Source organism: Lates calcarifer, linkage group LG2 (genome assembly GCF_001640805.2).
Source record: "Lates calcarifer isolate ASB-BC8 linkage group LG2, TLL_Latcal_v3, whole genome shotgun sequence".
Classification (NCBI taxonomy): Eukaryota; Metazoa; Chordata; class Actinopteri; family Centropomidae; genus Lates; species Lates calcarifer.
This window is the reverse complement of record NC_066834.1, coordinates 27420803-27435426: the sequence shown is the minus strand read 5'-3', so window position 1 is coordinate 27435426 and position 14624 is coordinate 27420803. Positions and strand designations below refer to the sequence as shown.

The following is a 14624-nucleotide window of genomic DNA, read 5'->3' as shown; positions in this document are numbered from 1 at the left end:
GACAGTGACAGAACTCCCTATCATGTTTGATTGATAGATTTCCCTTTTGGAGAAAATGATAACATCAATATTTTGTAACTAATGTAGCTGACGTTACATTGAGAAACACTGTTAGCCGTGTAGCTAGCCGCTAACGGCAGACCTCAACAGCAAGACTGACCGAGCAGAAAGTCCAGTGAGGTGACACCGGTGGAAACTAAGAGCTGTCCGTTTTGAACCGAGGGTCTGGTGCCAGGTATGGAGATTAACTTGCTCCTTGTTTTCTTCTGAAAGCTCGTAGCACTGAACGATGAGCGTTCAGCCGAGGGTTTTCCCACACTGTTTACGGGAGCTGCCATACTGCTAGTAACGTGGTGACGCTCATTAATGTTTTGGAGCCTATCATCCAATCACAAAAGACTTTAGTAGAGCTTGACCAATGAGGGCAGTGATTGTTACGGTGCCGTTTGTGGAAGCTGTCAACGGGAAGTTCAATTTAACTGCATGGTCAGAGGATTGAATCTCACATTTATAGGTGAGTAAAGCCCCGTTACTATAGGTTAGCTGCCGTTGATTGGTATATTTTTGTGTTTTATACAAAAACGTGAGCGAGTATGTGCTTGACATTAACCAGAAAATGCCTAAATATTTCTTTGATTCCTGCTTTCTGTGGCTATGACCTTGTTAGTTCATTGCATAACTATAAAGGATCTGAACATTGTTTGACAGAATTAGTTCTTTCGCTCATACATGACACATTAGTAGAACAAACTGTTTTCGATTAGGGGCGAGAGTACAAGATATACCAGGAAAGGTACCCTGCTATCCCAAAAATGGATGTAAATGAGGAGTACGTAGCCAATGCATATGAATTGAGAAATAATGTTCAATAAGCAGGAATCAAAATAAATTGGTTCACTGCGTAATGGAATATGTGTCATTAGATTTTCGAAAACTAGTTGAAACGTGCGTAACAGGGAGTATACAGGCTACTCTAAGTGTTTTAAAACACCCACAGCAACATGAAAATGAGATACATTATTCCTACCTGCATGTAAAGCAGCTGTAACTGCCAGAAAGTGGACTGTTTTTGAGGAAAGCTGCTGTTATGATTCAAAGTATGTACAAATATTGAATGCAATAAATTCCACACAACACAATATAGAAATTTATTATAATATAAAACATTACTTTATACATTCTGTATGTGAAAAAAAGATAGATAGAAATGCTTGGTGCTATTGTATTAGTGACAAATGACAAACTTATATATTGCAATGACGGCCACAGTGTGTCAGTAGACCAAGTTCTCCACTGCAACACAAGAGAGTACATCACAATAACTGCACTGATTATTTATCATATCCATATTCTATTATGTTCTTTTCTGTTTTGTTCTATTCCCTGTCAAGGCATGGCCTTTGTAAAGACAATATAAATGAATCTGTCAAAATCTATCTACTAACTTACATCCTTAGGTCATGGTAGGTCTTATGTAATGTAATGTAATAAATAGGTTATGGGTTGCAGTTGTGCAAGTACAGAAAAATACAGAATAGCTTCATGTGCCTGTGTATGTGGTATCAGCTCTATGTAAATAACCATATACATGTACGTGTATATGCGGTTATATACTCTGTAGTCATTTTAAACTGACAGTGTCACAGCAGATCCCTGTGCATCACTTCCCCAATCACGTTCAGTTCAGAGGGCTCAGCAGGTGTAAAGGTGAGCGGAGGAATGCTCAGAGTATTACAGACATACAGAAGGAAACCACTGCAGCTCAAAGATAGCTGTGGATAGAAGTGGTCACTATCAGCTTCTTTTGAATGTCTCTCATGCTTTTTAAGTTTTGAATATGATGAACTGCTGGCATCTTCATTTTTTATTTCAAATTTATTCCTATTACTGGTGAGATTTTTACTTGCTTTTTAAAAAATAAACTGGGTCATTTGAGTTTCATTTGTAGTTTTGTTGGAATGGTATGTATATAATATTTGCATTTTTGTGTTTTTAAGCACACAAGCAAAAAATATTGTAAATTTAGCTATCATCAGAAGTGTTGTATTTACAGGAATTACGAATTATGGATATGATTTGGACTCAGATTTTGTCCAGAATACAGTCTTAAATCTATAATATATTATTTATATTTAAAGTATTTAACTGGCATTCAAATACAATATGAGTCTATTTGAATGAATGAATGAATATGTTCTAACAGTAGAATGTATTTAAAATATGTGAGCACATCGCAATTGCCCTTCTGTGTGCTGAAGTCTCCAACATTAACAAAGACTAAAGTACTTGAAACTCATACATGAGGTTCAGCACTAAAACTTCTTTTTTACATTTTGACATGTCATACTAGAAAGCACAGGTATAAATAATAATATACATGGATAAGTCTTTGGTTACATGGTCCTTGTATTATGCAGGATGGATTCACTGCTACACAATGATGGGACACATTGATGTGTCATTAATGCATACCTGTATTTTTCCAACTATGACAAGTCAAAATGTCTGCTGTGAAAAAGGCCTATTGATGATGGAAACCTCTTACACATATTCGAGAACTCTTAATGTTCTGTCTGATTAGGTGAACCACTGGTAGGAAAAAGGCCAGTTTCTTTTGCACTGTGTTATGTCCACTATTAACACCAGTTGACTGATGAGTGATCAGTGTCATTCTTAAGATGACACTGAAAAAAAAGCTTTGTGTGGCAGAGGGAGGCCAGAGGCAGCACAAGATCACAGGATACTGTAAGGCTTCAGAGAAGGCAATCGCCCAACTGCTCACTTTACAAATGCTCTTAGCAGAGGCAGTCCTGCTGTTTTGACAGCACTGTTGAGATTTATATGTGCTGACAGGAGACCAAGGGAATATATCATGACTGACAACACTGGGCATTGTGGAAAGCCTATATGAGACGAATAAGATGCGCTGACTGACCTGTATCTCAGAGGGAGGAGAGCCTGCTTCAGCAGTGCGACGTGCAGGATGCAGGAGTACATTGCTGTGGAAACTTTCCCCCTCTTTACAGTGCCAGTCACCTAATTTCTAATTCCTCTTAAATCCCAATTTAACCATTGAGCTTTGTAGCAACAATTCAGCGTGTGTGGCAGTGTAAACACAATAGCCTGATTGTACAAAAACAACATAATATCAACCATTTTCAATGTGTCATCTGTTCATGTATGTTTTTTCTAGAGTGTTTTTGTCAGTTTCAGTCTCTGTATCTGATTGAGCTATATAATGGCAGCAGTCATAACATGTCAGACCTTTCCCGGTCAGACTGTTTTGGTTTCTTCAGTCTAATTCTGCCAATCAGTGAAGAACTGCGAGAGGCAGTGGACCTCTTGTGTCTGGAGGAGGCAAGATTATCATCAACATGTACCGTATTTGTTTTGTTAGCATTGAAAGGAAAGTAATATTCTAAGGGCACAAGTACAATACGCAAAGGATGGGTTTTGTACACAGCTAATTTTGTCTAAAGATTTGACTTTTTCCATTTCTTCAACATCTCATATTGTTTGAATAGCTTTACTTTGGTTTCCTGAGATTTTCTGGTGATGAAATGCAGCAAGCTATTTTTGGCTTGACCTATAGGATAGAAGAAAAATAGAAAAATACATTAAGCATGCTCATTTATCATTAAAGGAAATCACATTCATAAAAATCATAGGTTTGCCTTTCTGTTGAGATGCACATGTATATATCAGGCTTTGTCATGAGCTGGTCAGAGCAAAAACACAAACTCCTTTGTGAATCTGAAACAACACCAGATAAGATCTCTCTGCTCTTTCAGCACCAGGCCAGCAGCACGCATTCACTTGTGGTAAATACAATAAGACTTAGTGGCTGATTTTTCTATTCAATGTAATTGGCTGGGGACTCTGTCAACCCACACTTCCTTTCAATTCATTGCAGTTGTATTCATATCACTTGGCTATTATTTGCACCGGCTGACCCATTGATTGTAGGTTTAAACCCTCAGCTCCTCAAATAGTAACCTCACTCAGCTGTTTCACGGCTGTGTTGCCGTTAGCAACAATGAAAAGAGCAATATGGAGATCAGTCACTTCAATTAAGCCTCTGATAGAAGGCAGTGATGGGGGAGAGACATAGTACTCTGTGACTGAGACTTTTACATCTGTCACTCTACATCCAGCCAGGTGTCTGTGTCTAAATCAGCAGGATTATCTCTGATTGGACTGATAGTTGAAAGAGACCCCCCCCCAGTTGCCAAACCTACCTCCTTTTTATAGCTCACATTAAGATCAAATCAAGGTCTGCGCAACAGGACTAATGCCCCACCCTCCTCTGCCTTCTGCTGCCCAGAGGAAGACATCAGAGGTGGGTTTCGTCCCCTCTCTGGTGCTGCCTGCTCCTCCAGACTCCCTTCCATCTGGGATCCTCAGGGAGAAGAAGAATATCTGACAAGGGACTTGTAAGCCTCTTAGCCCCCCTGTTGCCCAGCTCTCTCTCAGCCCATGTTTTCCTAATTTAGTTGTGTAAGGAGTCCACTGCAAGGCCCTTGTGTGCTGTTTGGATTGAAATTCTCTTTGTGGTTCTAATAGACTGGCCATGTATATCAATTAACACTACTCAGCCAATGGCAGGTTCAAATCTCTTGAGACCCTCTGCAGTAATTCCTTTTTGAATATTTCCTTATGGCTTCAATAATGTGTATTTAAGCGGGTATCAATTTTGATATGTAGCTGTTGACTTAACTTTATCATGTGTTTAATTTATTTTTTGTTTGCTGTCCCTGCATTAGCTCAGTTTCCTTTGAAATACATTTCACACAGTGAAACTGCAATCATTCAGTAAAAATGCAATACTGCTACTTATTGTCTTATTTGAGGCAGAAAGTTTTTTCCAGTGTATAAATCATGATGAAAATACTTTTGTTGATGATGCACTAGTTAACTTTAAATCACAACCTTGTTGTATTTGCCACTACTCTTGGTTATAAGACAGTTTCCCTGAACATTAGAATATCGCCAAGGTCATGTCATTGTTCTCATCCTTAGGAGGCATCACATTTACTCATATGAAAGAACATAGACAACATGCAAAATGCTTACCAGTTTCTGAGAGACTCTGCATTTTCCTGTGCTGTGCCAGTCATAGCGGCATTCAGGAGGCCTCTTTATTGATGTCAGTGCAGATGACAGAATTACACCTCCTTCACGTTTTGTTCTTGCAGTGTCACAAATTGTTCACTCAAAAATGCTTTGACAGCTGGGTGGACACAATGATAGGCATTCCCAGCAATGCTGCACTTTATGCTCATGGTGGATATTGCAAAAAAAGTTGTTGTTTTTTTTTTTCTCCCATTCATCTACTTGTGATTGCTCTTCCCTGAGTGGGCAGAGCAGAGCTCCCTCAGTAAGAGGATCACAGAGTTAAACACACAATGAGGTGTTTCCATCGGCAGCTATTCATTTGAGATCCCCTCTTTTTGCCACTGTAGCGCTGTGCTGTGACCACGGGAGGCCGGTGGCCACAGATGGTTCTGCAGAGAGGGCTGCGCTGACTTTCTTTGTTTTCCCATGAACATGTTTGGCGTGTAATCCTGGATTAACGGAGAGACTTTGTGTTAATTTACAGCTGTAATACAGCATTCAATTAATGTTGGTATCCCCCCTCCCACCCCAACACGCACATGTGCTGGGTATTAGGAGCAAGAGATAGTGTGGGTTGCCTGACTCTTTGCTCGGGGGAATTAGAGCTAATAGAGATCTAATCAGAGGTCTCTGTGGATGTCCACCTCATTCTGAATCCCAAAGGAGTCACTGCAGCTCACATATACACTTTTCATGAAACACATAGGTAATGCTATTGTCTGTGCACATTCACGCCACATCACACCACATGCACACACACAGACACACACTATCAATGACAGAGGGTGCCTCAGAAAACCAGGCGGCTGCATATGGACTCTCTTGATATCAGTCACTGGCCGTGTGATCTGGTTATGCAAAGTCCCTTAATCCCTACCTATGATGAATGCACACTGGAATGGAGGTGGGTGTGGGGGGGGGCTGAAACAGAGATATGAGGGCAGCTGTACAGGAGGCTGTCCACTGTGCTTTGTGAATGAGTGCTAGCAAAGATTCCCAATCCCCAGCCTAGCAGAAGGAAGAGCACATGTGAGATCATGTCTGAGAGTGCATTACAATACGGCAGTGACAAGGATGCTGGTGGAGGAAGCTGAGAGCAAGACAAATATAGCTGAATATGTCGCCTTAGTGCAGGCCTGAGATTCACATTAACCTTTAGACCACTTGCTTCCCAACAGAGGAATTATAGGGCCAGAGGTGTTATTGTACCAGCTAAGGGAGGGCTGAGTTTATAGTTCCTGTGGAACAGAACAAGAGACAGGAGCAGGCTGTGACTGGAAAGGGGCACTTCATTTGGGCCCTGTGCTGAGAGGATATATGTCCCCCTTCACCTGCTCGGGCACTGCCACTCACAGTGGCAGCAAAAAGCAGAGGGTTGCCAGGGGTGATCGGGGAAACAGAGGGAAGAGCGGAGTAGCGGCACACAGGGAGGTGAAAGGATGGATTCGGTCTCTTTTGGATCAGAGAGGATGTCGAATTGGGCCAAAGAGACTAACCATGCTAGGGATGAAAGAATAGATAGAGGGTTTAATAGGTGGAATATAGTTGGCATGAATGAGAGAGCATTGTGTGTCTGTTTGTGTGTGTGTGTGTGTGTGAGAAGAGTGGAGGGGGGTAATGGGATTAGGGGTAACACCTTTGGCAGGGCTTGGGAGAGCCACCTGACACCCGGTCTGTTGGGGACCTGGGGAGAAAGGGGGGGCGGCGGGCAAGGGAGAAATTGGGGGTCTAATCCGTGTCCATCTTTGGGAAGTCATTCCCAGAGCTCTGAGGATTTGGGGCTTTGGTTTCCGCTCTGCTTGCTTTGGTTAATAATACCCTGGGAGGGAGAGAAGACATGGAGAGAGAAATACGGGAAAGAGACAGAAGGAATGGGGGAGATGGAGAAAAAGATTTCTTTACCCTGTGGTGGACTGGCAGGACAGCGGCCTGAACCAAAAATGCTTGAAGTACAGACTAACCTCTAAGCCATGCTGTATCTATTCTGCTCTAAACATACATTTCTGTTTGTATATATGCATGTGTGTTTGCGTGTGTGCAGGTGCGCCTGCATACACACACTGCACAACAGTGTGTAAAGATTGACTCACTTTCTTCTGTCCATCCAACAGGTTGCAGCCTGAGTAAAAGTCAATAACCTGAGTGTGTCTGGGATGTTTGCTCAGAAGACACATGGATAGCCCTTATGTGTGTTTCTGTGATAGAGTGTTTGCAGGGCGGGTGGTTGAGCTCTGAGGTGTCTTTGTGTTTCTATGGTGCTGACAGAGGTTGATAACTGTTCTAATGACTGTGGTGGTAGTGGAGGCAGAGCGGTGTCAGGGACTAGCTGCAGACGGCGCGGAGCTGCTTGGCTGGATGTGTCACAGCTTCTGTGTTTGTCCATCACCTCAGCACAAGGTGTTGATTGGCCCATCCTACACTGGATCAAAGTTCAGGACAGTTTTCTGGTGTGAACTGGCTGCTCAGCCTCTGAGAATGAAACACCAGGGAATGTGCCATCTGAGCAGTAGGCCAACTGTGACAACCTTGTCCACACCTTTAAAAATTAAACCCCAAACAGCTTTTGTTTTTAGAAATCCTGTAAAAGACATAAGCCTACCGTAAATGTAGCAGACGCTGAATCATCTCCTCACCACTGTATGTGTAGAGCATTAGATAACAACATATATTTTACATTGCGCCATGAGTTATGGTTGTGTTTTGTGCTGCAGGTGGAGATGTTCCGGCGTGTTCTGGGGAAGACCCTGGGGTTTGTGGGCTACACAGTCCAGTATGGCTGCATCGCACACTGTGCCTTCGAATACATTGGAGAATTTGTGGTGGTTGGTACTTATTGATATTACAGAATTAATGACAGATATTTTTTCTCAAATGAAATGAATTAATTTATGCACATGAAATAACTGTGTTTTTATGTTGTTGTTGTTTTGCTTTAGTGCTCCGGTCCATCCATGGAGCCTACCATTGTCAACCACGATATTGTCTTCTCTGAACGGATGAGTCGTCATCTTTGCAAAATCGAAAAGTGGGTATCTGGATTCATGGCATGAAGAGGAAACAATAACCATGTTGGAATATGTATTATGTATATGTAACATTTCACACTTTACATTTTTGATTAACTGCAAGATTTATGGTCAAATTGGTTTTTAATTTTCCAAAGGAAAAATGGTAAAAGAAAAGATGTCAGCAATGTCCTACAAATGTACATAATAGATAATACAAAATATTTAGCATTTTCTGTGAATGAAAGGCACCTGAGTTGTTCCAAATTTAGTGATTGTGTGTATGTTTTCTTTTCAGGGGCGATATAGTGATTGCAAAAAGTCCATTCGACCCAAATATGAACATATGTAAAAGGGTAATTGGGTTGGAGGGAGACAAGGTTTGCACAAGTGCCCCATCAGATGTGTTCAAGAGCCACACATATGTGAGTATGTCTGACATCGTACAAGCCTGTATTTTTTGAACATTTCATACTTTTCAGGTTCTTTTCTTATACATCTTGTGATTACTTGCTTTACCAAGTAAGGTTCCTGGTGGCAGTTTTACTGTTTCACTTCCTGCAACTATAGTTCAGAGTCTCTTTGGAAGAAAAGAGGTTAAAAAGATGCAGTGAAATAGATAATAAATGAAGAATGAGATTACAGCAAAACACCTGAGAGTTTGTTTCACCCTAAAATGACAAACAGAATCTCTATGCATAATGCAAAACCATCTCTCAGTTTGTCTTTGTTTTTCTTTGTGTGTGTACCACACTCTATAGACTATCATAGTTGCTTACATTTTAGACCGCACATCCATTTTGTGTCATTGGTCAAAATATCAGCTTTTGACAACACCTATATTTCCTCAGAACAGTGATAAAACCAGAGAGTGAGCAGGGGTTCTGCTGCTGAAACCACTGTCATTGCTTTTCTATTACTACTCTCCCCAACGCCCACAGCTCAGGCCTGCAATCTCTCTGAAGCCTGTTAGAGTTAGTGCCAGCCGAATGGACAGACTGATGGGTGGGTGGAAGTGTGTGTGTGTGTGTGTATGTGAGAATGAGTGTGTGCATATGTCTGCAAACCAGAGGTTGCATTTATGTTGCATGTTTTTGAATTTATTGTGTATTTTATAGACTAGTGGCAAACTGTTGAATGGGTTCAGTGAAACATAGTACAAGGCCAAGCCTGTAAGTGTCATTCAGCAAATGAAATGGGAAATAAAGAGGTTTCCGCTTCTGCTAGCTTCACCTCCACATACAGAGGACTGAACTTGTAATAGGTGACATTGTTGTGTTGGAATTTGTGATCCCACAATGTAGTTACAGATTCAAGTTGCAGTTCAAGTCATTTTTAAACTTGCCACTAGGTGGAGAGCTGATATATTTTGGCTTGTCCATCAAGTGTCAGAGAAATCTTATTGACTTCTATTCTTTTTAAACCTCACAGCTACCTAAACCAGTCAATCAAGGGTGGCATTCTATATCGGTGCCATATAGTGTGAAATGTTTCTGTAAATCTAACATCAGTTTTCTATAGTTAGTTAATCCTAACCAGGTTCATGCGAATTGACTTCATATGAATAATAGGTATGATATGTATTAGAGATTCATGAAGCAGGGTTTCAGTCTGACTGACTAATTTTTAAGGCCCGACTGTGCAACAGTGTGATCCCTTAAAACCTGTGGACACTTTTGTTAAAACCAAGTAGCCTTTTCCAGAGAAAATGTAACTTTTTTTTTTCTAAAAAAGCCAGTTGGTGAGATTCTAAGCTCTTTTTATTTTCATTATTTTTAACCACACATAATAATAGTCTGATAAATATATAGTTCTTTTTGGCTGAGTAGACTGTGCCAGCTCGACTCAAATGTGTTGACATTTAAAACGTAATTGTTGCAAACTATAGTCCACACAAGTTAGATGCATTTTTGTCATGGTGTGATGTCTCCCTTTGCCATATATTTTCCAGATGGTTACAACCCTTCATATTTGTTCTGTTAATTTTACCTGATCAAAATTGTTCTCAAAGACAGTAAAGTAATGCAGAGAGATTTAAGTGATATTTCTACAGAAACCTCCAAACATCACTTGTACAACAGTGTGTCTGGATTTTGTTTGGTATGTGGTGAATGACAGGAGTTGGGTTCAGTGTGCTCCTCGGGGAGCTGGAGAAGGAAAAAATGCTGGGATAGCTGACTATTTTTTTCCCCCAGGGTGGGACAGTTTTCTCCATAAGTAAGTGATCTTCTTTTTTTCTCTCCCACATCTTGGTAAAATATGGGACATTTTACACACATATTTGTAATACTTTGTCCAGTTGTCAGTCTCACAAACAAAAGAGTTTGCAAGCTTGAAATAACTATTAAGCTAGTTTTCATCAAGCTAATTGTCACTAAGCATTTTTTTTTATTTCTTACAGCCTAATATGTGCTTTGCTTTCGTAATTTTTAAACACCCAGAAGCTAAATCACTGGCTTTATGTGACAGCATTCGAGGTAACAGAGAAAATACCCGCTGTTTACATAAATGTTTTGGATCCCTTAGGGAATTTTTTTCTTCCCCTGAGGATGTATGTGTTTGAGTGTGACTATTAGGATGGTGTGAGGCATTATGGGAGGATCTGTAAAGACGAATTTTGGAAGGCGGTGTTAGACCCTGTCATCACCTCCTTTTTTGTTCTGACAGACAGGCAGGTCCTCTCTACCCTCAGAGGTCCAACAGAAGACTAATTGCCCTGTCACCTTTTAGGAATCATTTCTGTGTCTGAGCTATTGTGTCAAAACAATGACACTTGATCCCTAATATTGTAGCAGAGGCAGAGAGAGACAGACAGAGAGAGACATGGGGAGGGATATGTTCTGTTCTTCGCAGTAAAGATGGACAGAGCAATATGGTGAAAGATGAACTCTATAAGCCTCTGTATGTATTTAAGCTGAACATAATTCAGCGCCTCAATCATGTTAACATAATGAGCACTGTAATAGTGTGGCTGTTAAACAACACACCTCCACGGTGAGGGGAGCTCAAGTTTCAGCTCTTCTTGACATGTCTCTGACAGGTACACAATGCCTCGCGTCGACCCAGCCCACAACCACAGGACGGGTGCAATCTCTGCCATCCATCACACCAGAGCTGCCGGCAGGGCAGATTAAAGTGACTCCGTGTTGGGGCCTACCTCGATCTGTGTGGTTGGAAACATCATCTGTTCTGCTGTCAAAAAGAAACATGTTGATTCTGTTTATGTGCTAAAACAAATGACAAATGACTTGTGTATTTTACCAGGCAAAAAAAAAACAAAAAAACAAGTGAGATTCATACCTTTGTGGCTGAAACAGCATTTGTCTTAAATAGAGTCAAAGATGGCACTTGATCTGGTTTCACTGCTGTTTTGCAGCAATATAAGTTCTTATTCAGAGGTTTGCCTTTAACTTACAATGTGTTTTTATCCTCGCTCACACACCTGTGACTTGCAAGGTGATATGCATAAGCTTTTATCCTCATGCTGGCCACAGTGCGGCAGTTCAGGTTTCAGACCACTTCACTTTCTCACTTTTCTGAAATACTGCCTGGTTGATCTTTAAAGTACTCTTGTCTTTACTCAGGCTCTGGTTTTTCTATGAGGTCATGACTCAAAATCAAAGTCCCGTCTTTCACTGTTGTCAATCGGATTGATTGGCCCTCTTAGGGATTTCACTCAGGCTGGACTGTAATAGAGCTGAAGTGATGTCGAGAGCGGCTATGAAAAGTGTGTTCATGTGTCGAAGGTGGTGGTTTTACCAAATTCAGGACAAAGGTGAAATTCCTTAATCAAACCTCCACATCTTTAGGGTGAGTTTAAGGTGATGGTTTTTTTTCTTTTTTTTAAAGGAAGATGAGGAGAAACGGGGGGTTCTGGTTTGGCAGATGACAAACGGTGGTGTTTCTTTTTCCTGTGCTTGGGAGCCAGCATATGTTACCATGTTAATGAGGTGTAATGGTGGGAATCCAGCATGCTGACATATGGTTCTCAGATGACTCCTTTAATGATATTCATTTGTGTCGTCGTTATTCAGTGAGTTGTTTACCTCGTGTTAGGTCAACATGTCACTGGCTCATGATTATGTCACATCATCTGTCTCAATTATCGAATATGAAATGAAACACAGCATCCCACTGTAGGACTGAAAACTCTAATCAGAGAGCTGGGTGATAGGAATAAGGAATACGAGCTGAGGCGAAGACGTGACGTCACCTCAGTGTGGATAATATTCTGTTTCTTTATTCATGTTATTCTCTTTCCTCCAGAGGACTTTTGCCGTTAAAAAGTTAGGCAACACAAAAATAGACTCGTGGATTGTGATGCCCATTATGACAATATAATGTGTTGTTGATCCTGTCTGCACATATAGGGGGGACAGCGCACTTAATTAGGGCCTTGACAAGCCTACTCTTCTAAAGTGATGAGATTAATCATAATTGGTGTCACTGTGAATTAGAGCCCGCTTGGATGACTGCCCCACTGGCAGGTCGGACCGCGGTGGAGACCCTTGGACACTGCTGCTAGCCGCAGCTTAGCCTTCTTTTTCTCCCCCTCTCTCTCTCTCCCTCTCTCTCTCTCTTGTTCTCTCTCCCTCTCTCTCCCTCTCTGCCCAGCTATCTCAGGCCCCTCTCTAGCTTTGCCCTCTCTGGGTAACAGGGGCGCAGATCTCAGCCAACAGCCTAATGACCCTGTTTGAAGTTCTTCTAAGTCCCTCTCGACCCTGCCCGTTACCCATGACCCCTCTCCTAAGACGGTACGGGGTTAAAGAGGGACAGGCAGGTTGACGTTAAGATAGGCTTTGGCGGGAGGGATGGCTGAGGTAACTCGTTGGGAATAGGGGGTGGGGTTACGGTAGATTCTCACTACATAAGCAACTCATTTAGAGTTAAAGTTAAGTAGTGCAGCAATTTTGATTTGTCTTTGGTTCCTTTGTTTTGCAATAAAACAGTATAACAGTATAATAATTTTTTGCTCCCTTTTCTATGTGGTAATGTTTTTTTAGGTTCCAAAAGGCCATGTATGGCTAGAAGGGGATAACCTTAGGAATTCCACTGACTCAAGGAGCTATGGCCCAATTCCCTATGCCCTCATCCGAGGGCGTGTTTGCTTAAAGGTAAAAGGGGGAGGAGTACTGTATGTATGTTGTTAAGAATTTAAAAAATGTGCTTTTGTAAAAATTGGGATGCTAGTTTTGATTAAATCACTCACACACTGTGTTAGGTGTTGAGGTCCTAGCCAAGCCATTTATGATGTTGTTTTTCTTCATTTGGCTTTTTTCCCCCCTATCAGTCCAGTATGGCCATTTTAAGCACAATACAGAGATGTGAGTCAGTTGGAAGTTCAAAGCAAGTGTGTCTGATTGACCAAAGCCTGGACAACATATTGTCTAGCTCTCCATTCTGCTGTGTTGTCATGTCTCTGGATGTCATAGCAACCACGACCCTGGAAACAGGTCAGCCAGCCTTCTGTCCATCTGATTGGACAGCGGCACTCCACTGGAGGCCCCATTACGACAGCTGATGAAATAACAAGATCGTCTATGAAGTCAAATGCATCATTAAAAGCCATATTAGCAAATGTGTCCAAGAAGTGAGATAATGTGTCATACATAATGGTTGGAAGTGCTTTACTTTGTCATTATATGAGTCTTATGTATGTTTTAACCCATTGTTTTTCTCTGCCCTTTGTCCTGTGCAGCTCTGGCCTCTGCATAGTTTTGGGACCCTCAGTGAAAGCCCAACCAGACGGACTGTTAAAACTCAGAGTGACTCAGACTCAGATTGACTCATCCACTTTGTTTATATTGTATGGTACTTTGTATTCAGTCATTTTTGAATAAAGCTCATATTTATTTAAGATTTTATTTTATAAAGTGGGTTATACTTTAATCATGCCTCTACAGGCTTCATCATTTTACTGCTTTATAACTGACAGTGTCTTGTCATGTGGAGCTTATTGTGTCCTAGCTGTAGCTGTGAGGCACTGCGTGAGCAGTGAGTGAAGCTGTGTCTCTGTGGAGCTGCTAATGGCAGAGAGCAGGCAGAGGCAAAGATGAGATGCTCGAGGTGTACATTGTGAATCGAGTGTATTCAGTAATAAGACAAACAAATAATTACCTTTTAAATCAATGAATAAAAGACCAAACCACACTTAACACAAACAGTACACATAGCATATTGGTAAATGCACCTAAACCACATGTTTGCAGGATACGCATGCTTTAAACAGGGATATCTCTCTAAATCTGTATACTAAGACCTCAGCAAAAACATGTCTCATTCCCTTAAAAAAGATATTATTAATTTCATGTTTATGCTTTCTTAGTATTGTGGTAAAACAAAAGCTCTCTCTCTTATTGTTTAATATTTAATCACTCTGCCAGGGCAATTGAAAAAATGTTAACATTTCCCATTTAACCATACAATATTAATAAGCACTTAGTAAGGGCTACATTGAGAGTGTGTGTGTGGTGTGTGTGCATGCAACCAAACACGGTTACTGTT

General features: G+C 41.1%; 2 protein-coding genes across 4 annotated transcripts in view; one reads left to right on the top strand and one right to left on the bottom strand.

Annotated features, from left to right (window-relative positions):
* The window catches only part of elp4 (elongator acetyltransferase complex subunit 4), a 49539-nt gene extending 49182 nt beyond the window's left edge, over window positions 1–357 (bottom strand). Inside the window, exon 1 of the mRNA XM_018668015.2 lies at window positions 161–357. Within this exon, the coding sequence (XP_018523531.1) occupies window positions 161–338 (178 nt within the window). The 5' untranslated portion in view covers window positions 339–357. The remainder of the gene's footprint in view (window positions 1–160) is intronic.
* Window positions 89–13979, top strand: immp1l (inner mitochondrial membrane peptidase subunit 1). 3 transcript variants are annotated; one of them, XM_051077738.1, is made up of 6 exons: window positions 89–235; window positions 7827–7937; window positions 8052–8140; window positions 8419–8545; window positions 13124–13234; window positions 13819–13979. In XM_051077738.1, the coding sequence occupies exons 2-6, from the start codon at window positions 7833–7835 to the stop codon at window positions 13903–13905; spliced, it is 519 nt and encodes a 172-aa protein (XP_050933695.1). In that variant the 5' UTR covers window positions 89–235; window positions 7827–7832; the 3' UTR covers window positions 13906–13979. The 3 variants fall into 3 exon arrangements, with proteins under 3 accessions (XP_050933695.1, XP_018523534.1, XP_018523535.1); XM_018668018.2 differs by lacking the exon at window positions 89–235 and adding an exon at window positions 377–514; XM_018668019.2 differs by lacking the exons at window positions 89–235; window positions 13124–13234; window positions 13819–13979 and adding exons at window positions 377–514; window positions 11161–13117.
* Window positions 13980–14624: the final 645 nt, after the last annotated feature.

Coding starts and splice junctions, on each gene's coding strand:
- immp1l (XM_051077738.1), top strand. CDS start 7,833: ATGTTCCGGCGTGTTCTGGGGAAGACCCTGGGGTTTGTGGGCTACACA. Junction 7,938..8,051: donor ACATTGGAGAATTTGTGGTG/GTTGGTACTTAT, acceptor GTTTTGCTTTAG/TGCTCCGGTCCATCCATGGA. Junction 13,235..13,818: donor GAGGGCGTGTTTGCTTAAAG/GTAAAAGGGGGA, acceptor TGTCCTGTGCAG/CTCTGGCCTCTGCATAGTTT.